The 27,507-nt window shown below is 34.5% G+C and overlaps 1 protein-coding gene across 1 annotated transcript in view; it reads left to right on the top strand.

Moving 5' to 3' along the window:
• DGKI (diacylglycerol kinase iota) overlaps positions 1-27,507 on the top strand; it is a 503,984-nt gene that overhangs the window by 299,885 nt on the left and 176,592 nt on the right. Inside the window, exons 13-17 of the mRNA XM_049774493.1 lie at positions 1,746-1,859; positions 3,329-3,466; positions 6,745-6,823; positions 23,125-23,180; positions 24,241-24,303. Coding sequence (XP_049630450.1) covers positions 1,746-1,859; positions 3,329-3,466; positions 6,745-6,823; positions 23,125-23,180; positions 24,241-24,303 — 450 coding nt within the window. The remainder of the gene's footprint in view (positions 1-1,745; positions 1,860-3,328; positions 3,467-6,744; positions 6,824-23,124; positions 23,181-24,240; positions 24,304-27,507) is intronic.

Raw genomic sequence — 27,507 nt, 5'->3', positions numbered from 1 at the left:
TAGGGCACTACCCTTGCATGTGGTTAACCCCAACTTGATCTCCAGCACCATAAATGATCTCCCAAGGTCTACGATGAGTCACTCTTGAGCACAGAGCCAGGAATAGCCCCACAGAACTGTTAGTTGTGGTCAACCCCTCACCCTCTGAAAAATAAAATATAAGTTTATAATGAGTAGGCAGGGTTTTTTTATTTGCTTGTTTTTATTTTGGGGCCACACCCGGTGATGCTCAGGGGCTATTTCTGGCTATGTGCTTAGAAATCACTCCTGGCTTGGGGACCATATGGGATGCTGGGGGGATCGAACCACAGTCCTTCCTAGGTCAGCCACTTGCAAGGCAAAGGCCTTAGTATTGTGCCACAGCTCCAGCCCCAAGAGAGTAGGCAGTATGTATATGTATTATATTGTTTAATAAATATGATGTATACTTTCCAAATTTAAATATGGTCTCATATAAAAGAATGCATACATGGTCAAATTTGGTTTAGCACTTTGCTGAAAGAACCAATAAGATGATACAACTGGTTCAATCGGAGAAGTAAAGGGAAATGATTATGACTAAAATACAATTTCTTCTTCAGTTTTGGATTTTGAGTCAGAGCTAGCATTATCCAGGAATTTTACTCCTTGATTTGTGCTTAGGAATTACTCCTGACAGGCTCAGGAAACATATGGGATGCCAGGGAATAAACCCAGATTGCCACATGCAAGGCAAGCCCCCTACTCTCAGTACTATTGGTCCAGGCCCTAAAATAATTTCTCTAAATTTGAGAAAAGTTGTTTAATGTACATGGATGAATAAAACCATTATCTTTAAAGAAATCTTGACACTTGCATTTCTACAGAATAGAAATCATTAGCCTATATTGTTTAACAGTTCTTAGGTAGGTATCTGAAACTGTATGCCCTTATAAAGACATGAAATTTTCTTTGTTATTTCATAGTTTTACATAATTTTTCAAAATAGTTAAAACAGAACCAAACTCAAAATTTTATTTATCTAAATATATAAATACAAATATGGTTCTAGCATATAAGCATCTATTTTCTGTTTAAATGTATAATAAGTACCAGCAGGCATTGTCAATAATTATGCTTCCATAATGTTTCATTAAGGGGAATATAGGTACATTTAGAAAAACACTACTAATTTCTAAGATGATACCATGGAGGGTAACCATTTAATGAGTGCTTACAGGGACCAAATAGCATATTAAGAACATCATATACATTTTAATTTGGCCTATAAACAACCTTATGAGGTAGGTATTATTATCTTCATTTTGAGAATCAGGTAAATGAGTCAGTGAGGTCAAATAATTTCATCAAGATTACAGAGCGAGTCTGAAAGGGACATGAAATTTAGTGTGATTTGGGATCATAAAATTTTTTTCTGTTCTCTAATTTACAGACCTCCCTAAATTTGAAACTTCTCTAAAATTTAGTCATTTCCTAGTTGTATTTTTTCCACAAATGGTTCTAGTTTTGCTTACGTATTAGACCATGCACAAAACACACCCTTTACTTATGAGACATTTGCCATATTGAAATCACCTGAATTCAGTGTCATTTCAGTTTCCTGGTTGCTAGATGAAAATATCTTAAAAAACATATTTTTATTTTTAAAAATAAAAAAAGAGAAATGAAGCCATTCTCTTGAGCAATTCAAGCCGCCTCCTTCCATGCTGTGTTCTCTGCAAACTTAACATTTTCTTCTCTCTCTTCTGGTCCCCATATGCCTGTAGGTGGGGTGGATCCTCTCTATTCTGGATGAACTACAGCTGAGTCCTCAGCCTCCTGTCGGGGTCCTTCCTTTGGGAACTGGGAATGACCTGGCTCGAACTCTCAACTGGGGAGGGGTAAGATCTGCTCTCAGGGCTCTGTCATGTCATCTAGGCACAGGGACCCACTGTTTATACATGTTCTAATGGAAGGGATTGTGCTGCTGCTGAGAGGCAAGTTAGAGGCATTAGAGTTGTGATTTTGTATATCTATCCACCATATATGCTCATTTTATGCATTTAGACTTAATAGTCTGCTAGAGGAGAAGGACATGTTTGAGATACAGAGCAAAAAGGAGAGGATGAATACATAACCCCAAAACTATCTAATTCAGGTGGATAGGCTTCAAGTCATCATGTATAGTTCTTAGGGAGTTGTTCAATTGAACCTAATCTGAGACTTTGTCCAGAATAGCAAATCTGGTATTGATTCAGTTTTCCTTTGGGAGACTTGTTTAGCATTTGGTTTTCTGGTCAGTATCATTATATCATAATGATATCTATAGAGTAAACTAATTGTGCCTTTAGCATGGAAACAGTTTCAGGAAAGCAAGATTAGTGGAAGAAGGTCATCTGTTATTAAGCAACCATTTTATTAGTTCATTTTTTAACAGTGTTGAGATTATAAGAAGGTGCCACATTCTAGCAGAGGCAACTCTGCCAGCTGCGAATATGAAAATATCTGCTAATATGAAACCTTCAATTGGGCTGGAATTTTTTAAAGTTATATTTGGACATTGCATAAATAATAAGGCCTTTGCTTCAGCTTACTTCTCATAGTTTTAGAAACTTAGTTTTAGATACTTGGTTAGTTTTGGGTTAATTGACCAGCTATAGGTATTTTTTAAAGTAAGTATAGTAGGATTAATGAGTATATTTATCTGAAGCAACTAATATTCTTCCCATTTACTTTTATAATTCATCTAAGCAATGTGAATGTCTTTCTAATCATACTATTAATAACTAAGGGTAGGTAGTAACCCCTTAGCTGAGAAATTCATCAGGAACTGGGCAAATAATTGCTTAACTGAGAAATTTCCAAAAATGGTTTCCTTATGATATGGAATTGTATTCTAGTACAAGCTTAGGTGGGAGATAATAAAGATGGAATGAATGCTAATAGAACAAATTATTGATCCGATGATTTCCTAGATTATTTCTTCTCTTTTCTCCATACACTGTTTGGTGTATCCCCAATTTCTCTAGTAAAAAACCTAAAGAATCCTGTTGTAACTCTCATAAAATTGCATCTCAGCATGGCCCTCAATTAGTCCAACATAACTGATTAGTAATTATTGGTTCCTGGTGCTGGAAAAATTATTTTTCATCTCAGACCGGCTACAATTAGTATTTCTATGAACATTCTGGGTCACTGTTGAAATTCTAAATTCTTAAATTCTAAATACCTTAAGGAAAACAGCATTCTTCCTTAGTCTTTGTAATTATAACATAGAGAGGTTTAGCAGAGGGAAGCTCTACTGCAGGAAATAACCTTGAAGACACTGTGCTCTTCTCTAAACATCATTGGAATGTTCTTTGTTCCTCAGGGCTACACGGATGAACCTGTTTCGAAGATCCTTTGCCAAGTAGAAGATGGGACAATTGTACAGCTAGATCGCTGGAATCTCCATGTGGAAAGAAACCCAGACTTGCCTCCAGAGGAACTTGAAGATGGAGTATGTAAGGTTAGAGAATTGTTGCTTCTTTAGAAAGAATCCTGGAGCATCTACTTGAGCCATAGGAAATACATTCATGGATCTAAAGTCATGTTTTGATTTCTTTCTATGAGAGAATGGGTAGGCAAATTTTGGCTACAAGGGCTCTGAGTGTAATGCCCCAGTGATACAACTACAGAGATTTTTAAGACAAGATTTTTTTACCTGCTTCTCAAGTTTAAAAAACTACCCTCATCCATAGCTTCCATGCCAGAAAGATAAGTTTTATTTTTCCAGTCATTCAAGTTCATAGCAAAATGAAACCTCTCAGAAGATAAGGGTGTAGCTGTTCTAAAGCAATTGGCCACCTGTCTTTCAGTAGCGAGATAACTACCTGATTCTTTTCTTTTTTAAGAAGCATTAATTACTGTTTTTTCTCATGGCAAAAACTTTTGAAGACTCACAAATAAGTGCCTTGACTTAATATATTCTCTTCTGTGATTTAACTTCATGATTATTGTTTTAAATTCCTTGAGCCTTAAGGGAAATAGTGGAATCTTAATCTTGCTAAGATTCCTCAGGACTCAGTTTTTATTTCAGTTGCACTCAAGTCAAAAGGACTAAGTGATACAGAGGCTAATAAAGAGCTTCAGTAGAACCTTTGTTTCTAAGTGTGTCTTCAGTTTTAGATAAATATGATAGATTGCTGAATAACAATTTCTCACAAAATCACTTTATACAGCAGTATCTTCAAAACTTGTTAGGTATAAGAATCCCAGGTGTACCTCTAAAAATGCACTTCATGATCCAATTTGCAGATTCTGCTAAGTAAATGCAGGGGTGAGCCATAGTATCTTTATTTTAAATGTCATCCTTGTTATATTGGATTGTGCTACTGATCAAGGCTAAGTTTTCATAGGTATTTCGAACTTAGCACCTACTTTTGTTGATTAAACCAACTCTTATTTATTCATTGGCATGATGAATCCTGACCAATTTAGTAGACAGTCAAATTTCTTGTATGGCTGAAGTAGAATTAAACTGATTTGGGCATTTTGGGTTTTTTGTTTGTTCATTTTCAGTCCATTCATGGCCATACTTAAGGCTTTCTCCTGACTGGGCACACAGATCACTCTTGGTTCTGTTCAGGGAACCTGGCACCTCAGTGAGGGATTGAATCTGGGTAGGCTGTGTGCAAGGCTAGTGCCTTACTCATTGTACTTTCTCTTTGGCCTCTAAACTTACTTTATTTGTCTTAATTATTTTTCCACTTCCATCATGACCCAGAAATTAAGATTTCCAGAAATCAAAGTTTCCAGTTAATATTTTGATCTCTCTTTTGATCTTGACTTCATAATGCCAGAGTATAGTTTAAGCAAGTACGATTTTGGAAACTACATATTTCTAAAATATTTGACTAACAAATATTGGTAGAAATGAGTAAAAGTAGAAAGAAGTGTACCATATAAAAATTTTAAGGCCTTTCTTTCAGTACATTTGGAATGAGTGGTTAGGACCTCAATAGAAATCTATATTTAATTCTTTTTCTAACTGCTTAAGAAATGGAAAAACTTCTTGAAGCTGCCAAGGAACATTAATCCAGATAATTAAAGGGCTTTGAAAATGGAATTTTGAGAAGATATGTAGGAAATCAGGGCAATTTTCCCTGGAATATATGAATAAGAACTTAATAACAGACTAAGTGGGGGATATTATTTAGGGAATAGTGACCAGATGTTTTCTTCAGTTATCAGTGGATGCTAAGACGTGGGTTAGAAATGCAGCCAAAAGAACATAAATGGTAGAAATTAACCTATCTGTGCTTTTGGCATCAATCCTTGCTGTCATTTCTAAGAACTGGTGTTTTTTTTTTTTTTAAGTATAGGCAAGCCAGGAGAAGAGAGAGACAGACAGACAAACAAACTGAGAGACAGAGACAGAGACATGGTCTTGGCATTAATGAATCCATTTAGTTTCCTTCCCTTTCTACAGTCAGTTTTTGACATTCTTAAAGGCCTATTTGACCTTCTGAATTATAATTTCTTAATCTTAGGGACTTCAATTCTTTATTTCCCTGCAAGAATATAATTCAGTTCAGTTCTTTCTGAATTAATCTGTCTTGTTCTTTCTCAATTTCATTTTTTCCTCCCTTAACAGGATAATGCTGTTATGCTGATCTAACAGGAAATCTTATTGATCAAGGGACATAGGAATAAACATATATAATAAGCTTACCTTTGAAACCTTGAGGGTTAAGTACCCTCTTTTGTGGTGCCAGCGATCAAACTCATGTCTCATGCATGGAGGACAAATACTTGACTGTTGAACCCCAAACACATCTTTAATAGAAGAGGCAGTCTTTCTTTCTGGAAATAAATCTGATAATGATTTGGAAACATCCAAGCTAAAATAAAAATAACCTGTCTAGTTAACTTACTGTTTAGATTCCATTCTATGTTACAGAAGTAAAAGAACTGACATCTCCCTTCTATCAGTTTCCATCTGCTTTTCTAGTTGTTCTTGACATTGAATGGAACCATAAAAACCACATTAATCTTTTAGTTTTAAAGATGTCTGATGCTTAGTTTGTTTCTTCTTTTAGTCTTGTAGCAGTAATAATCGGAACATAGAGTACTTTGAGAAGGGAACCTAAGACTGACGTTTTCATAACTCACTGTCCTTTTGAGCAGACAAGATTTGTTAGGAATCTGAATAATACTAGTATAATTTTCCTTCTCTCACTAAGTAGAGAATGCTGAATTGCTCCCATACTTTTATTGCTTATATGAATTCCTACCCCTACCAAACATTTGAAAACAGGTGGAACATGCCGATCTAATTCTGAATTTAAGTTGTAATCTTAAAATCTGAACATAAATTCTCAATAAAAATATTTTGACTGATAAAGAAGGTTAGACATAATCTTATCTCTGAGTTTACTTTGTAAGTTTACTAACTACTTCATTCTTACCATTGTATTACCAATGGCATCCCTTGGCTTAATATAGTTCTCTTAGTAAATGGTTCTTAGTAATATTATTTTCTTAATATATAAAATAATTTGTAATGTTATCCCTGATTCTTTAACTTATTTAAAAATCTTGATACATTATTGGAGTGGATATTTACGTAGTGAATGAATTTATTTTAAAAATCCCAGTTCTTTGTACATGAACATCTAGATACTCAGGGCCTTCTTGTTCCCAGAGGCTTACCCCAGGGACAGGTGTCTGACTTGAAACTCAATTTCTCTCATTCTGCTTGGGGAATGCAGCCCTTGACCTCTGCCTCTGTGTTCATCATTGCAGCTTCCTCTGAATGTTTTCAATAACTACTTCAGCCTTGGATTTGATGCCCACGTCACACTGGAGTTCCATGAATCCAGAGGTGAGGACAGCATCTCATTTCCACCTCTCAGGGAGAAAGTTTCCTTTTGTTTGCATATCACATTTGTATTGACAGTAGATGTTAGTTATTTTTTATAATAATAATTTTTATTTTGACCAAAGTGGATTACATATCTTTCACAGTAATATTTTAGGTACATATTAACATTGAATCAGGGAAATTCCCATCACCAAAGTTGTCCTCCCTCCACCACCGTTCCCAGCTTGCATCCCATATCCCCCTCCCTTACCCCCCATGCTGCTAGTAGAAGTGGTCCCCTCTGTGTCTAGCTTGTTATAGATTGGGTATCGATTCTTTTGTCTTTGGCTTTAGATTTGGTGTTTAACTCCAATCATTTTTTTAATACTTAGTGCTCATACAGCTGTTTGGTCTTGATACCCTCCATTATTTCCCCTTCAATTTGAGAGGCGGAACAAGATGGTTCAAGTTATGTGATTCTGTTTGAAGAAAAGAAAAACAAAATGAGATATAAATCAAACAAGCCAAAAATGGGAGGAGTCCTTAGTTATTCTTATTTTATTTATTTTTAGCAAGGCAATATAGTGAATGAAATTATTATTATAAAATTTATATTTATAATATAAAATTAATAATAATGTTTTTAATATAAAATTATTTTTAACAAGGCATTTTAATGAATGAAATTTACTTAGAAAGATATGAAGAGGGATAAAGAAAATATATGTTCAAGAATGAATAGGGACTTCTCAAGAGTGAAAAAAATCCAGCAAAGAGACATAGAGGCAAGTAAGAGAGATTCAGGTTCAAGGAAGAAAATTAAGTCAGCCATTCAGCAAACAAAGGCACATAGAAAGAAAGGAAAACATGAAGAAGCAAGCCAGAATTTTTTTGTTTATTAGGTTTTTTTTTATAAGTTTAACCTTCAGGGTGTCTCTGGTAGCTGAATGAGACAGGGACATCTTACAAATGGAACTAGAGATGTAGCTGCTTAAAGTCTCAAAAATAGTAGAAAGGAAAAGATGCATTAGCTCCAGGTCGCTGCTCATCTCTTAAATTGGATTAGAAAATAGTGTATTGAGTGAACTGCCAAGTTAAAAAATAATTCCCCCCCAAAAGTCATTGAAATGCTCACAGCTTCTCCAGTAACCAATGATTCAAATCCAAAACTTTATAACCAAAGTCACTGAAATCTAGAAGCAAAAACACATTGTCCTCCATGAGTGTAAAAAATGGGGACTAAAGGTTTCTTAGAATAACAGAAATGAATGGTTCTGGTTTCCAGAAAAGGGTCTGCTGGTGGGTGGATTGGAGTGAAAGAAATATTTTCTCAGTGGATGAGTGAAAGCGAATGAGAATCAGAGGTAATTTCAAGTGCTAAGAGATGGGGTGAAGGTTGGGGCAGAGGTAAAAAATACTATGAGATGATGTAGTGAAACACACATATACTTCACCAAACTTCTTAATGCTTTTTAGTGCTGAGCAAATTTGACATTTTGGCTAGTGCTTGTAAAGCCCGTTTTTGCCTCTAACATTTCTGTTCTAGGACTCAATTTCTCTCAAACTATCTTCTTGTTACTATGACTATGTTTTATGTAATTGTATGATTGTTTCTCTACCTATTTCCTATAAATATAACCAAAATAATGCTAGGCATTACCTCAGTAATTTTTTAAAGATAAATCCCATACGTGAGGGACCAGACAGATAACGCAGCAGGTATCCAACCTGGGCTTGATCTTCAGCATCCCATATAATCCCCTAAGCTTTCTAGGAGCAATTTCTGGGTGCAGCAGAACCAAAAGTAATCTCTGAGCACCACCAGGTGTGGACAAAAACAAAATCAAACAAAATGTCAGTAAGAGATTATTTTAATTTTTACCTTCTAGTTACTGTAAGACCATACTCACATGACTTTAACAATGACATTTGAAATAGGGTTTTTAAAACCAAATTTCAAATTATTTGATTGCAATAATAGTAGAGAAAAAAACGGCAGACACCTTTATGAATGAAGCATCAGGATTGGAACTATAGGATTTAGGTTCTTAGGATTCAAATGAAGTGAAGTTTGAACCTGTAATTCTCTTGAATTGAGTTACTCATTTGATAGACTTCAACAATCAGGTTTTCTGAGGTTTGGGACCTAATGCTGTGCGAGACAAAAAACATATTTAAGAGAGGGCTATAATTTGGCCTTTCTCTCTAGCAGTCAGATTGTTGCAAATAGAGGCTGACTGTTAACAAAATCTTTAATACCATATACCCAAATTAGAAGCATCACTCTACACTCCCACCTTCCCAGTATAGAATATTCTTGTGCACTCGATATTCATAGGCAATCACATGGAATCAATTTGTATATGTTTCTGCTCTCATTATAATTAAGAAAAATTAACTTAGGGAAGTAATGGAGATTTGTCTGTTTTTCCTTATCTTGTTTTCTTTCCTGAATTCTTTATCAAACTTCTGTATCTTAGATTCTTAACCAAAAGTTTTAAGTTTCTTAACAATACTATAAAGTAATAAAATTAGCCTAATATGTGACTCACCCCAAATAGACATTCTGCACTGAAAAGAAATATAAATGAGTAATTGGCAAAAAATTGCTTATCAAGTGAGCTTAACATTTTGTTAAATAAATTTGAAATCTATCTTAATAATACATTTCCTTTTACTCTGAAAAAACTATGCTTTCAAATGAAGATAATCAGAAAGATATCAAAATAGAAAGACCAGGTTTAGAAGAGAATTTCTGTGGAATAGTAAATTTAGAGAATTTCAGAATTATACTAATTGTGGTATGTACTTGCATGTAGTTGTATATGTGCATTACTATAAAATAAAAAGCTGTTAAAATATGCCAAATATTATGCTGTGTCTAATTTATTGCTGAGGCTTAGTGTATTTTCTTTAGTATAAAATAAAATTAAGTTGCCCAACAGATTAGACAGAGCTCTTGAGAAAAGCAAGCAACTAAAGAGCTGATATAGAAAAATGATATTGATTGGGGGTAATATATAGTATCCAAAGAATAATATGAGGATATTTTATTCAATAGGTTAACATTCAATTATATTTAATAGATACAACATTCAAGAGAATAACATTGAGGATAAACAACTACAAAGTACTGGAACCAGGTTTGTTTAATACATCTAGGCCAGAGATATAAACTTAGTATCAGCATATCTATATCATTTACATTAATTAAAAATGATTAGTTCTAATAAATACATTCAAAAATCACTCCAAATGGGGCCTGAGGGCTCATACAGGACTGGGGGCTAGGGATTGAATACAGATTGGCTATGTGAAGGCAAGCACCCTACCAACCATACTAATGGTCCTAATATTCTTTTCTAAACCTTTAAGTTTTTATGATAAGCTTTTTGAAAATGTAAAGTTCAACTTCAGAAAGAAGAGAAAGAAAAATCACATTGTCAGTAAACGTTTAATTTTTTTATTATTTTTTCTAGCAGTGTTAAATAATAGTGGCTTTTCTCAGGTCAAAAAGATTCATAGTTGAAACATTATTATCAAATATAACCCTTCACAGTGTGAAACCATGATAACTTTTGTATCATTTATCATAAAATACTGAAGGATGACTTCTAAGGACAATACACAAAGAGCAATGAGTTTGTTAGCTAATAGTAAAGAATATATCATGCTTTAAATTGGGAATTATGCCAAACAAGACACATAAAATGGGATTTTACTAAGGCAAAATACTTAAAAGTTTACTTGTAATGTGAATTTTTGTCATAGATATTAAACCATTACATTGATATGAGACAAATGAAGATTTTCACTTTATTCTTTTTTTTTTTTTTTTTTTTTTTTTTGTTTTTTGGGTCTCACCTGGCAGTGCTCAGGAGTTACTCCTGGCTCCATGCTCAGAAGTCGCTCCTGGCGAGCACGGGGGACTATATGGGACGCCAGGATTTGAACCGATGACCTTTTGCATGAGAGGCAAACGCCTTACCTCCATGCTATCTCTCCGGCCCCTTCACTTTATTCTTAATACTGTGTTTTTTTAAAAGAAGGAATAATTAGGCAAACATTTATTATTATTTTTTTAATATTTTTGAGACCCATATGAATTACAAGTCTTTCACAGTTATATTTAAGGTACATAATGACAGTTAATTAGGGCAAATCCCCACCACTAGTGTTGATCTCCCTTCAACCCTGTTCCCAGCATGCATTCTCTGCTTCTCCCCTTTTTCCCCTGGACTGCTAGTATAACCGGTCCCCTTTGTATACAACTTGTTGTAGATCTTGATTCTGTTGTCATTGACTTTGTGTTTGGTATTTAGGCAGGCATTTTTGGAGACAGATTAATGTCTGATAAATGATTTTACAATGTTGTATGGAATCTAACAAGGAATAAAGATAATACTTTGGTTGATTTTGTTTATAAAGAATACAAAGATTTGAATCATTTGTGAGTTTTTTTATTAGAAGGAAGGTATATTTTATTTTGTTTAGGGAAGAGAAATGCTTTTTTACTTTTCTCAAAGTGGCTAAACCATGCATGGTTGAGATATTGTTACTTGCATGTCCACAAAGTGCAATCATTTGGAACATAACTTGTAGCTATAATAGGCTTGGTCATTAGTCAGTTGGAGTGTTGCCAGTACTTTAAGCATTATTGCCTTAGGATAGTACCTGAGAACTACATTAAAAATATTCCAGTCTATTAATCTATAGTCATGTAAACAATGATTATGCTTATTAGGTGACAAAGTTGGGTCTCACTTTGCAAGCTATATGGATTATATGGTTATTTTTTTAGACATGAAGGATATTAAGCACATCAAATCTTTAATGTGTATTAGATTTAAATTTTACTACCTGATTGAAATTACTTATTATTCAGAGAAGTTGAAGCATATACTACAAGGTCAGGGATATACAATTAGACTCTAGAGGAAGGAGACTGCATTTAAATTTGATTTAGGATTTACTAGTTTCCTTGAATATACACAGACAAGCACATCAGCACATTTCAAATGATTATGAATGTTTCATGATTCACAAAGAGAACTGACCAATTTATTTTTAAAAGGTATTATTTGCATCAGTTTGCTAAATTTCCCCACTACTATATCTGTGAAGGACATAGACTGTTGTCGAGGCATTGAGATTCAATCATCGTGTACCCTTGAGAAAACTTTGGTTGTGTAAGTGTGTCTTTCTAAAATCTTTATGCATCTTGGACTGCAGTATGGTATGGGTTCTTCAAAAGTCAGTTGTACCCACCTTTAGAATATTTGTTTACCCTTTATATGTGACTCTGCCACATAGAATATAGACATCTTTTTATTCAAAGTGCAATTTACATTAATTTTAAGCCCCATCTCCCTATTAAACTCTGGAAGACCTAGTTGTTTTTTATATTCCCCATTTCCAAATCAGTATTTTCCTCATCATATTTATTATAGTAATAGACTGTTTTATAGGGAGATGGACCCAACATTCAAAAGTTAAGTAACAGTAAAGGAGTATATATTGTAAGTATGAGGTTAGTCTTATAAATAAAGTTCTGTGGGACTTTTGGCAGGGTTAAGTTTTTCATAAGGGAATGACACTGTAGCAGTTGGAAGTTAAAGGAGGAGTATAAACTAGATCCTTCCTTCCCAAATTGTGGGACATGACCCGATATGAGGTTGTTTAACAAAATATGAAGAGGGTCTATAAAACTTGTTAGCAATGAAAGGTTTATACATGTGCAGTGACCCAAAAATTAATTCAAGATTAACTACATAATGAATCCGAAATGTTTCTGGTAGCACTTGCCAATATTTCTTGGATGAAAAGATGTTGTACATGGAAAAAGTTTAAGAAGTCCTTTGTAGGCAATAAATAAAGTGGAAAAAAGAACATGCTGAACAGGAAAAGAAAAAGTATAGAATGACAAATGAGCCCATTATAAAAATATTCTTATAAAGATGTTAGATAACCAGTTCATACGCAATAAAAGATTTTTTCACAATAAAAGATTTTTTGAGATAATATTAAAAGTAGTAGGAACTTATGGTGGAAAAAGGCTTTTTAATATGTATAATTTAAATTGAATGTGAAAATATTACTATAGGCATGGATTTTGGAATCATTTATATGCTCATGATAGCTGAAGTCTTAATAATGTGTAAGTATTCTAAGGAATAATATAAAATATGTATCATATGAATTCATATTACTGACTTTTATATATATAGTTCTTCAGGAAAACATATTTAATAATGAATTTTATTCAAGCATAAGTGAAGGTTTAGGTAAAGATGAGCATATCAAATAATGTATGTATTTAATTATAATTAGATTAAACTTACACAGAGGATGTTTGTGTTTCACTATCATATCTTCTTCTTTTAGAAGAGGCTAATGATCAGTGTAGAAACTAGTAATAAACCAAAATGCTTCTACTGTTGTGGTCTGGAATACCTTGACTTTTTGAAAATGCTTCTTAAAAACTGAATTCATACTTTATTATCTTCAAGGTCAAAGTGGATATTAAAATATCCCCTTCCTTATTATTTTATATATATGACATCTCTATTATTATGTATCTTTGTAAAAATAGTATCTTGATAGCTATTGCTTAGAAATTTACTTCTTTGAATATTGTCTAAATTAGATTGTGATGGCTGTGGTTACCTATTGTGTGCATATGATTTTTAAAAACTCAGAAGTTTTTAATTCTACTTTCTTTTGGACTTTAGAGAAGATATTCTGTCTCTTGAGAGAGGAATAAAATATATAAGGAAAAAATTAAGGATCATTGGAAAATATCATAAAAATGCAAATATTTTCCAAATCAAGCATAAGTTATATACAAAAAGTAAACACTTATAATTGATATATGATTCACTTAATAGATTTGGACATCACTGTCCTGAAAAATTATGTTCCAGAATTGTGGGTAACTTTTTCCTTTCTCATTCTAGTTCTTCTAGTGGCCGAATCTATTTTTTATTTATTTTTCAGTTAAACCCTATAAAATACAAAGTAATAAAGATTCTCATTTTACCTTTGGGTCTATAAAACAAGAACAAGTCAATACTCTGAAAATGACACTCACTAACTCTGGATCAAAAAAAAAATGTCAAAACTGGAGGTGGAGAGATAGGACAGGGGTAAGGCTTTGAATGTGACTAACCCTTTTTTGAGCCCCATCACTGCATATTTCCCTGAGCAACACTGGTTGTTGCCTCAAACCACCATATCCTCCAACAACCACAACGACCAAAATTCAAATGGTCAAATTGTTGTTTCATAACCAAATTTATACTGATAAATGCCCAGCCTACAGTCAGATTTAGAACCTAGGAGATGGCTTAAGATGCTTATTAGCACAGGTGAGGTTCTAAGTTCAACCCTAGCTAGTATGCTTCTTCCATCTTTATCCCACTCACCACTCCATCATACTGCTGGCTGCTGAGTAGAGTGACCCCCTGGGTTCTCTTCTACTGGGAGTGACCCATAAATAAATGTGAACTGTGAGTCCAAGTATGGGATAATTGAAGAAGCAGAGAAATTAATATTTTACCTCCTTTCTATTTACTGTGTCCTGTAAATTAATCTTTTAAATCTTTTGTTTTATTTTGTTTATAGTATTAGTCTTTAATTTGACAGAACAGCGGTTTAAATGAGGTTTAAAATTAAAGAAACTATAAATGCATCAAAATTTTCAAGAGCCTAATTTAAAAATATTTTTTAAAGAATTTTTTTAGTCACCATAATTTACCAAGTTACTCATAGCTGAATTTCAGGTATACATTATTACTACATATATATATATATATATATATATATATATATATATATATATATATATATATATATATATATATTATGGGTAGTAGGGACAGACCCAGTAGTGCTGAGGGCTTACTCATGGCTCAGGAATTACTGCAAGTGGAGCCTGGTTATCATATTGTGTGTCGTGGATTGAATCTGAGTCTGCTGCCTACCAAACATGCTTCCTGTTTTATGTGCTTTATCTTCAGCCCTAACATAACTTTTTTTGATTGTTTGTTTTTTATTTTTATTGTGACTAAAGTGCATTACAAATCTTTCACTGCATCATTTATGGTACATAGTGACAATGAATGAGAGGCATTCCCACCACCAGTGCTGTCCTCCCTCTGTCCCTGTTCCCAGTATGCATCCTTTATCTCCCTCCTTTACCCCGCAGAATGCTGGTGGAACTGGTCTCCACTTTACAGCTTGTTGTAGATTGAGCATCCATTCCACTGTTATTAGAGATAAAAAGGATAAGAAAAAGGGAGAAAAACATTTGGTGACAACTACCAGAAAAAGAAAAAAGAGAGAAAGGAAAAAAAGAAAAATGGAAGAAAAAGAAAAAAATGGACCCGGCAAATAAAAATAAATCTCTAAATAATAACCACAAGGGTGAAAAAGAAAGAGAAAAGTGGAAGAAAAAAGAGAAGGAAAATAAAGTAAAAAACTAACAAATCAAAACAAAACAAGAAATAGTATGGGTGCTGGAGTGGCAGAGTTGGCATTCCCCCCAATTTTTTTTTTTTTTTTGCATAGGCACAGTAAGCATTGGGGAAGAAAGGGAATTCCCATGGTCTAAGAGATTCAGGGTTTCTCCATCTTTGAAGCATACCATTATGGGATCAATCCCTGGCTCCATATATACTCATTACCCCATCCCAAAGGCTTTTTTGTGATGCCAGGAAAAAGTGGTAAGAGACAAAGATAGACACTATGTACTAATCAAGGGATATGTGCAACAGGAAGAAATCAGATTATTAAACATATATGCACCCAATGAGAGACCAACAAATTATCTAATACAGTTACTGACAAATCTGAAAGAAGACATCAATAATAACAATAATTGTGGGAGACCTCAACACGGCCCTATCAACATTTGATAGGTCAACCAGACTGAAACCCAACAAAAACATACTAGCCTTGAAAAGAGTTATGGAAGAAAGAGGACTAGTAGATATATATAGAACACTCGATCCCCAAAACCCTGGATACACATTCTTCTCCAATGCACATGGGTCATTCTCCAGGATAGACTACATGCTGACACATAAAACATACCTCCATAAAATCAAGAGGATAGAAATCTTGCAGGCTACCTTTGCTGACCACAAGGCTCTGAAATTAGATGTTAACTACAAAGGCACACAGAAGAAAAACTTTAACAATTGGAAATTAAACACCCTGCTACTGAACAACTAGTGGGTCCGAGATGAAATCAAAGAGGAAATCAAAACTTTCCTGGAAACAAATGACAATGAAGACACAAACTGCTAGAATCTATGGGACACAGCAAAAGTGGCCCTGAGAGGAAAATTTATAGCTCTACAAGCACACATAAGGAAGGAAAAAGGGGCATACCTGAATAACTTAATGACGCAGCTCATAAAATTAGAAAATGACCAACAAAAGGAACCAAAAATAGGGAGACAGAAGGAGATATCAAAGCTGAAAGCAGAAATCAATGAAGTGGAAAACCAAAAAACAATTCAAAAGATCAATGAAATCAGAAGTTGGATCTTTGAAAAAAAAATAAACAAGATTGATAGACCATTGGCAAAACTCACAAAGAAAGAGAAACCTGATAACCCATATTAGAAATGAAAAGGGGGAGATCATGACAGATATTGCAGAGATCCAAAGAGTAATCAGAGACTGCTTTGAGAAACTTTATGCTACTAAACATGAGAACCTAGAAGAAATGGAAACATTCTTGGACACTTATAACCTTCCACGGTTAAGTAAGGAGGATGTAGCATATCTAAACACCCCCATCACTACTGAGGAAATTAAAACTGTAATAAAACATCTGCCCAAAAAGAAAAGCCCAGGCCCAGATGGATTTCCTAATGAATTCTTTCAACTCTTTCAAGAGGAGCTACTAACAATCCTAGCCAGGCTCTTCCATGAAATTGAAAAAACGGGAACACTCCCAAACAGCTTTTATGAAGCCAACATCACCTTGATACCAAAACCAGACGGAGATGCTGCCAAAAAAGAAAATTATAGACCAATATCCCTGATGAATGCAGATGCAAAGATCTTCAACAAAATCCTGGCAAATGGGATCCAATGCATCATCAAGAAGATCATACACTACGACCAAGTAGGTTTCATCCCAGGAATGCAAGGATGGTTTAACATCCGTAAATCTATCAATATCATACACAACATCAACATCAACAAGAAAAAAAAATCACATGATCATATCAATAGATGCAGAGAAAGCATTTGATACCCATTCTTGATAAAAACTCTCAGCAAGGTGGGAATAAAAGGAACCTTTCTCAATCTAGTTGAAGCCATATACCACAAGCCAATGGCAAATATTACCCTCAATGGAGAAAAACTAAAAACCTTTTCTCTAAATCAGGGGTCTCAAACTCAATTTACCTGGGGGCCGCAGGAGGCAAAGTCGGGGTGAGGCAGGGGCACATAAGGGATTTCGTTTACCGAATATTCACAATAAAAAACCGCATTAGTAAGAAAAAATCGCAAAAAATCGCATTAAACATTTGCATACCCCAAACGGAACTGATCGGGGTATGCTAATGTTTAATGCGATTTTTTTCTTACTAATGCGATTTTTATTGTGATTATTCATTAAGCAAATAATCGCAAATACTGTGATATTTGAAGGCTGGCCGCGGGCCACAAAATGTTGTACAGAGGGCCGCAAATGGCCCGCAGGCCACAAGTTTGAGACCCCTGCTCTAAATTCTGGTACAAGACAAGGCTGTCCGCTCTCACCACTCCTCTTCAACATAGTATGGAAGTGCTTGCTATAGTGATCAGGCAAGAAAAAGATATCAAAGGAATCCAGATAGGAAAGGAAGAAGTCAAGCTCTCATTGTTTGCAGATGACATGATACTCTACTTAGAAAACCCTAAAGACTCTACCAAAAAGCTTCTAGAAACAATAGACTCATATAGGAAGGTGGCAGGCTACAAAATTAACACACAGAAATCAATGGGCTTTTTATACACCAATAATGATAGGGAAGAGATGGAAGTCAGGAAGGCGATCCCATTCACATTAGTGCCACACAAACTCAAGTACCTTGGAGTCAACTTGACGAAAGACGTGAAGGACCTATACAAAAAAACCATAAAGCCTTGCTCAAAGAAATAAGAGAGGACACACAGAAATGGAAACACATACACTGTTCATGGATTGGCAGGATTAACATCATTAAGATGGCAATACTCCCCAAAGCATTATACAGAATTAATGTGATCCCCTTAAAAATACCCATGACATTCTTCAAAGAAGTGGATCAAACACTTATGAAATTCATCTGGAACAATAAACACCCTCGAATAGCTAAAGCACTCCTAGAAAAAAGGAAAATGGGAGGCATTATTTTCCCCAACTTTAAACTGTACTACAAAGCAATAGTTATCAAGACAACATGGTATTGGAATAAAGACAGACCCTCAGATCAGTGGAATAGGATTGAGTTCTCAGACAATGTTCCCCAGACATACAGTCACCTAATTTTTGACAAAGGAGTAAGAAATCCTAAGTGGGGCAGGCAAAACCTCTTCAACAAGTGGTGCTGGCAGAACTGGTTATCCATTTGCAAAAAAGTGAACATAGACCCCCAGTTAACATCATGTACAAAGGTAAAATCCAAATAGATTAAAGATCTTAATATCAGACCTGATACCATAAGGTATATAGAACAACACGTTGGTAAAACACTCCATGACATTGAGACTACTGGCATCTTCAAGGAGGAAACTGCACTTTCCAAACAAGTGGAAGCAGAGATGAACAGATGGGAATACATTAAGCTGAGAAGCTTCTGCACCTCAAAAGAAATAGTGCCCAGGATACAAAAGCCACCCACCATGTGGGAGAAACTATTCACCCAACACCCATCAGATAAGGGGCTAATATCCAAAATATACAGGGCACTGACAGAACTTTACAAGAAAAAAACATCTAATCCCATCAAAAAGTTGGGAGAAGAAATGAATAGACACTTTGATAAAAAAGAAATACAAATGGCCAAAAGGCACATGAAAAAATGCTCTTCATCACTAATCATCAGGGAGATGCAAATCAAAACAATGATGAGATACCATCTCACACCATAGAGATTGGCATACATCACAAAGAATGAGAACAATCAGTGCTGGTGGGGATGTGGAGAGAAAGCAACTCTTATTCACTGCTGGTGGGAATGCCGTCTAGTCCAACCTCTATGGAAAGTGACATGGAGATTCCTCCAAAATCTGGAAATTGAGCTCCCATTAGACCCAGCTATTCTACTCCTAGGGATATACCCTAAGAACACAAGAATACAACACAAAAACCCCTTCATCACACCTATATTTATTGCAGCACTATTCACAGTAGCCAGGCTATGGAAACAACCAAGATGCCCTTCAACAGACAAATGGCTAAAGAAACTGTGGTACATATACACAATGGAATATTATGCAGCCTTCAGGAGAGATGAAGTCATGTAATTTTCCTATACTTGGATGTACATGGAATCTCTCATGCTGAGTGAAATAAGTCAGAGGGAGAGAGAGACACAGAATAGTCTCACTCATCTATGGGTTTTAAGAAAAATAAAAGTCATTTTTGCAACAATCCTCAGAGACAATGAGAGAGGTCTGGAACTTCCAGCTCACTTCATGAAGCTCACCACAAAGAGTTGTGAGTGCAGTTATAGAAATAACTACACAGAGAACTACCATAATCATGTGAATGAATGAGGGAACTGGAAAGCTTGTCTGCAGTACAGGTGGGGGTGGGTGGGATGGAGGGAGATTTGGGACATTGGTGGTTGGAATGTTGCACTGGTGAAATGGGGTGTTCTTTACATGACTGAAACCTAATCACAATCATATTTGTAATCAAGATGTTTAAATAAAGAAAAAATAATAAAGAAAAATGGAAGAAAAAATGGACCTGGCAAATAAAAATAAAAATAAATCTCTAAATAACCACAAGAGTGAAAAACAAAGAGAAAAGTGGAAGGAAAAAGAGAAGGAAAATAAAGTAAAAAACTAAAAATCAAAACAAAACAAGAAATAGTATGGGTGCTGGAGTGGCAGAGTTTGGTGTTTCCCCCACTTTTTTTTTTTTTTTTTTTTTTTTTGCATAGGCACAGTAAGCGTTTGGGAAGAAAGGGAATTCCTGTGGCCTAAGAGATTCAGGGTTTCTCCATCCTTGAAGCATACCATTATGGGATCAACCCCTGGCTCCATATATACTCATTACCCCATCCTAAAGGCTTTTTTGTGATGCCAGGAATGTTTCCTCTCAGTTGTGTGTGAGAAAATCAAGCCACTATACCTAGCAATTTTGGTATTTGCGCGGGTTATAGGTCAAGGTCTAGGATAGAGTCTCTAGGTTCTAGAGGTTCCTATCCACCGTTGTTGTTGATTTCAGTCTTCTGTAACACTTGCTCCCTGTTTTCGTTCTGTCCCTAAGCTGAAGCCTAGGATATTATGGATCCAAAGGTTCTGCTCAGTCTCTGTTGTCCAAGTTGGACATCTGCAATAAGACATCTTGTTGTTGTTGTTTTTGTTTGTTTTTTTTTTTTGGGTCACACGGCAGCACTCAGTGGTTCTTCCTGGCTCTCTGCTCAGAAATAGCTCCTGGCAGGTTCAGGGGACTATATGGAATGCTGGGATTCGAACCACCATCTGTCTGCATGCAAGGCAAATGCCCTGCCTCCATCTTATCTCTCCGGCCCCCTAACATAACATTTTTAAGTTTGTAGTTTGGATTGTCTGTGTTTGGTATTGTTTGTTACGTAGTTAAGATATATAGATATACCACACTTCTGTAGAACCAATGTGTATAAGCTCTGTCTCATAACTTTTTTAAAAAAAATTTTTATTGAGGCCATTGTGAATTACAAGTCTTTTACAATTGTATTTCAGATGTTAAGTGATAGTGAATCAGAGTTATTCCCATCACCAGTGTTGCCCTCCCTCTACTATAGTTCCCAGCATGCATCCCATACTTCTACCCCTGGCCCCGAGGACAACCAGTGTAACATGTCCATTTTGTGTTTAGCTTGTTGTAGCTGTAGTTTGGGTCTCTTGATTCTATCTTTGTTGACTTTGGCTTGGCTATTTAGATCTGACCATTTTTTTCCCACTCAATGGTCCTGAGACCACTTGGCCTCTGTACCCCATTCATTTTTTTTTCTTTTCTCAATTTGTAAAAAGATGTAGAAATATGTTTCATTACTTTCTATCTAGGTTTCTTTTCTTCTCTATTCTTTTCAGTTCTATAATACATTTTTGTTTTATTTTTTCCTTTTTTTAAAATTTGTTTTTGGGCTACTCCTGGCAGTATTCAGGGCTTACTCCTGGTTCTAAGCTCAAAGATCCCTCATGGTGGGGCATAGGAAACCAAATGAACTGTCGCAGATCAAATCTGAGTTATATGCATATAAGGCAATCTCTCTGGCCCATATAATACTGTTTGATCCCATACTTTGTATGACACAGATAAATAAGACCAATCAGAACTTTTTCTACTTTTGACATGCTATGCTTTAAATAATACCTTCCAGTTCCATCCAAGTTGCAAAAAATTGCATGATTTCATTCTTCCTTGCAGTTTTTTAGTAATCCATTGTGCATATATACCTGCATAACCTACTTCTCTTCTATTGGACATCTATGTTGATTCTATATCCTAGTTATTTGCTAAGTAAGTATAGCAATGAACAAAAATGTATATACATCCTTTTGAATGCATTTTTGAGTCCTGAGGTTAGATACCAAAAAGTTGATTTGCTGGGTCAAATGATAACTCAAATGATAACTCTATTTATACTTTTCTGAAAATTTTTCATGTTGTTTTTCAGCTGTTAACTAGACAAAATTCCCACTAGCAATAAATGAAGGTTCCTTTTTCATCACACACCCCCAACACAGATTATTTCCAGTTGACTGGAAGAAAATATTTTCACTAAAAATGTAAATGAAGATTTATTATAACACATATATACATAATTCACAAAGATCAAGAATATAAAACCCCCAAACCATCAAAATAAGTGAGGAAATAAACAAGCACTTTTTTGAAAGAAACAGATGAATGACTAAAGGACACATGAGAAAGTGCTTATTAGTTATTATCAGGAAAATCTAAATCAAGATGACAATGTGATATTATCTTACACGTGTGACAATGGCACATATCAAACAAATTTTAAAGTTAGTAAACCTTTATTCATATGTGACTTGTATTGACATTATATTCTAATAATTATAAATAATTTAATATTTAGTTGTTTCTATCATGACCTAATATTTTGCCCACTGACGACTGAACTCTGTAGCTTCTATCAATAAGACAGAAATTTTGGGTGACTGCCATTCAAAAATAGTGTTATAGACATGGAAAATTTCACATTCTCAACCTGCAGTCTAAAGAGAAATGGTTTGGAGAAAGACCCAACTCAAAGTGATTTTAGAGGTTAAAATATGAAGAAGGAAAATCATTGAAAAGGATTTTTTAAAAGTGTTTGAAATTTTATTAGAATTTAAGAACTGTTATTTAATTTAGCAATTTTTCATTCCATTGAATTTATGTAAACATTTTCTGTAGCAGATTCATTGGCCTTTAATTTACACTGCACCAGGAAAATATTTAAAGCTTCCCCCAGCCCCCACCCTGTTACCATTTAGATCTTTGAGATTCACTGAGTCTATTAAGTATGTGTATGTGTGTACATGTGTGTCCCATTAAATAAGTTATTTTTCATAAGATTTCAGAATGTGAATAGATGGTAGTGAGGAGTATTTGAAAAATGTTAAACCAAATGCTCCATTAATTTGAATCCAAATGTTCCATATTTAATTTAATATGGATACTGCGCACATAGTTTACAGAAAAAAAGTTTTATTATGGAGCTAAAAGCAAAACATCATATCTGTAAGCCTTCTGTCAGCTACTTGATATTCTTGCTTACCCTTCACTTTGAATTAAGGTCAAAGTGTGTCATCTTTACAGGTATGAGAATCACTTAGACACTTTTCTAGATTCCTAGACTGCATGTACCAGACATTCAAATTCACTAGGTTAGAGGTAAATCCTAACTTATTTTCATTTTTAACAAATTCTCAGTTGATGCCACTTTAGTTGATTGCCAGTTTAGATAACTTTTGTTGTGTTGGATAACTATCCCAATTGGCCCAGAACTAAGGTAAAAATGGTACGAAGTGATTGGTTATGTTGGATCTGTGCTAATCCGAGTCACTATCTTTGATGAGGTCCTTATAACCAAAATACATTTTACCTTTCACAGAAGCCAATCCAGAGAAATTCAATAGTCGATTTCGAAATAAAATGTTCTATGCAGGAGTAAGTATTCATTTTCTTTTTAACTTCATAATTCAAAGTATTTAATACTCATTCATTGTTAGTAATTATATGCTATTTAAAAATAACCATTTCAGATGTTCACATGTTTAGCATCTTGGTTTAGAAATTAATTGCTTAAGAAGGAGAGCTAGTGTTCATCATCATTGAATTTTAAAGTCCTAAAGGGCCAGAGAGATAGTATAGTGAGTACATCTCTGGCTTTGCATGTGGCTGACTAGGGATTGATCCCTAACAATCCATATATTTCCTGAGCCCTGCCATGAGCAACCCTTGAGCAGAGAGCCCGGAGAAAACCCTGAGCATCACTTGATAAGGCCACAATATATAGAGAAATTTTAAAGTCCTAAGTCTCCTTAATATTTAAGAGATGATATTTAAAAAGTTATGCAAAAATATATATCAAAATTAATTTAAAGATTAGGAACTTATATGGACTCAAAGATGCTGTGGGATGTCATGGGTAAGAATATAATTCACATGCATCAATGTTTAGATGAGAAATTGGCAGGACATTGAGCTTACATGAAAGCATATATACAATTAAAGGGGAATATAGTTTTTCCTTCTTTTCTTCAAGGGCACCTTGAATGGCCAAAGGGTAAAAAACGCTTCTTAAATATTTGTTTTTGATTAAAGTGGTTTTAAATTTATAGCACTAGATAAAGGAGTTCAAAATGAAATAGAATTAAAACAACATTTTCATTGTCAGATTAGAGAATTGAACAGTACCTAATAGACAGGAAGGTCAGAAAAAGTAGCCACATGAATCTTCATATTGATCTTTGGGATTATTACTTTTTCATATTCTTCTACCATGATCATAAGTTTGTACATAAAGGTTTTATTAAAGGTTATGGTTGTAGAGAGCTAAATTGATAATCACATTACTGCTTTACTTTATTTTTAGCAAATGGGGAATTTGGTTCATAATTTGTGTATGTGTCTTGGAATTTTTTGTATCTTGGAATAAATTGAAACAAAAGTAAAACTTTGGTATGACTTCATAATGATCATTTCCCCTTCTTTTCTTATGGTACAGGCAGCTTTTTCTGATTTTCTACAGAGAAGCTCTAGAGATCTATCCAAACATGTTAAAGTTGTTGTAAGTATCGGATGTATTGAGTTGTTTCATTTTAATATATATATATATATATATATATATATATATATATATATATATATATATATACTGCAAAAACAATGAATCACAAATTTCAGTTTACTGAGGTTAAGTAATGGTGTACAATGAATCCTAGAGATCCCATTACTATAGTTCATTCAAACATTATTGAACACTTAGCTATGTATTGGGCACTGTTTTAGTTGTTGAGGATGAAAATAAATAAGTAAATAAACTAGTTTCTCTCCTGATTACTTACACTTCAGTCACAGAGCAGGGCAGGGCATTCATTGTATGGGTTATATGTTGCTTTTATATAGAATACAATGGTAGGTGACAAAAAGGGAGAAAATTACAACTGAGCATGGTGGAGTAGGGAGACCTATATGAAAAATGGTGCTGAACTGACTCTTAAGGTTGTAATTTATATGCACCAAATATATTTATTCCAAAGCTGTCTAAAGAATATCCCTGTTTTTCTCTCTATTTATTTATTTATTTTTATTTATTTATTTATTTATCATTGTTTTAGAATGATACTTAGCAATGCTCAAGGGTAACACCTGGCTTGGCAATCAGGAATCACTCTGTGGTACTAAGGGGACCATGCAGTACTGGGGGTTGTATTTGGGCCTTCCATACATAAGTCATCCACTTAGTCCTTTAGGTCAGTCATTTGGATATCTACATATATATGTGTCTATATTATGTACCTATATATATATATATGATCCTAAGCATCTAATATGTCCCTGAGCTCTTCTGGGTGTGCCCCTCCAAAAGAAACAAAAACAAAAAAGAATGAAAATATATAGATGGAGAAAAATGTACATGAAATAATGCTTGAGATTATACTGGCAAAAAGAATTATATATGTGACAAGAGATGAACAAAGGGTATATATGAGAGTAGAGAAAAATATATAGGTACATAGAAAAGCATGAGAGGATACAAATTAAAATTTGTAACCACCAGGAAAACGTATATGAGGTTTAAATTTCTTAAAGTAGTAGAAACAGGATGCACGGACTCTCTAATTACCAGTAAAATGATACTTAATTGGCTAGGAAAGCTAGTTCAGTGGGCAGTGAGGAGTTTGCATTGCATGCACCTGACCCATGTTCCATCCCCAGTACTCAATATAGTAAGTCCACTGAGTCCCATCAAGAGTGATCCCTAATACATGACTGAAATCCAACTATAATCATATTTGTAATCAAGGTGTTTAAATAAAGGAATTAATTTTAGGGGCCACAGAGGTAGGGCATTTGCCTTTCATGCAGAAGGACGGTGGTTCGAATCCTGGCATCCCATATGGTCTCCTGTGCCTGCCAGGGGCGATTTCTGAGCATAGAGCCAGGAGTAACCTCTGAGTGCTGCCAGGTGTGTCCCAAAAACCAAAAAAAAAAAAAAAAGATATTAATCAAAAAAAAAAAGAGAGAGATCCCTAACTATAGAGCCATGATAATAAGCCCTGAGCAATGCAGGGTGTGGCCCCCAAAACTTAAAGAATGACCTTTGAAATCACTGTCAGATATTTAACTTCTTATGCTATAGGAACAAAAGGCAGGCATCTATTGGAAGAGGATCTTCTAAAAATATCATCTACTTGAAGATAGATATATGCAAGACACATAGCCTTATATTTTAGGAATATCTTCAATTTGATAAAATGATGATTATATCCAGTTGACAGAAAACTTACCAAAAACTTCTTGTTTATTCAATTGCCTGCTATTCAACTGAAATTAAAATTTCCCACTCTTTTCAGTGTTCAGAGCCAATGAGTACAGAACAGTAACATATTGAATAATATCTATTGTTATAGTCACCTGGATCAAAGTTAAACTCGTATAGAATTCTTTTATTATTCCCAACTTCTTTGAGTTTTTCTCTTATATTCTATAGTTCTAGATTAAATCTTACCCTCCTGAGTAGCTCTACAACAGGGACTAAAAATAGTTCACAGAGAAACCAACATGGTAGATATATTTCCAATATATCTTGGAAATATTTGGTATCAGTCAGTACATGCAATATTCCAGGTGAACTGGCTTTTTCAATTATAGGATGTTTTATGAAGAGGAAAAGAGTTGCTAAAATTCACATCTGGAAATGTTTGGCTCAGCCTGTCTTTGTTAGGTATGACTTTGTGGAAACTAGCCTTTAAGAAGAGCTTATTTTCTTCTTCTGGAAAACAGACAAATAAGAAATATCTTCGAAATAATAATTATTGATCTTTTTCCTGCAATTTAGAGAAACGGTATTTCTACAAGACACCACTATGTTCTTGAGTTTGGGATGGAACAAATGAAAGGTTAGCTGGAGCACTTAGATTATAACAACAACAGAATATATTATCATTGTTGTAGAATGAAGTCAGCATTTGGAGGTAATAGTTAATAATCTCTCACATAAGTGTACAATGTTTTTTGAAATTAATACTGAATTCTACCCTATCTAAAGGAGAATGATGTAAATTTCATATATTATTATTTTCCCTACGTTTCATGACGTCTTTTTGCTGTTTTAATTTATCACTACATCAGCTTGTACACTGGAAGTATTTTACATGAAAATACTTTCTTTTGTGGGTGTCGAACTAGAGAAAGGGCTGAAAATAGCCTCACAAACAGTTGTAAAATTTAAATGCAGTAATATACTAGGAAAAAAGTAAAACACAATGCATTGAGAAATGCCCATTTTTATATAAGTTTATGAGTTCTCAGAATCACTAATGTTTTTTCCCAGGAGGATCAAATTAACATTAAAAATAGAATTCTGGGGCCGGCAAGGTGGTGCTAGAGGTAAGGTGTCTGCCTTGCAAGCGCTAACCAAGGAAGAACTGTGGTTCGATCCCCTGGCACCCCATATGGTCCCCCCAAGCCAGGGGCAATTTCTGAGCGCTTAGCCAGGAGTAATCCCTGAGCATCAAATGGGTATGGCCTCAAAAAAAAAAAAAAAAAAAGAATTCTGATCTAAATGCAATAATGTTAATTATATTTTTTAGTAATACAATTCTGCTTTGCATGCTATTAAAGGGTTACATTCCATTTTATTTATTTAAAAGGTTTTACTTATTGACACCATTCAGTTTTGATAATTTATGATGTCTACACTGATTTTTATTATTGTTGTATATTTTATCAGCTTACTTCAGTCCTTAAATAAATTTGGAGACTTAGT

Source organism: Suncus etruscus, chromosome 1 (genome assembly GCF_024139225.1).
Source record: "Suncus etruscus isolate mSunEtr1 chromosome 1, mSunEtr1.pri.cur, whole genome shotgun sequence".
Lineage (NCBI taxonomy): Eukaryota > Metazoa > Chordata > Mammalia > Eulipotyphla > Soricidae > Suncus > Suncus etruscus.
The sequence above is the reverse complement of the archived record's forward strand: the minus strand, read 5'-3'. Positions and strand labels throughout refer to the sequence as shown.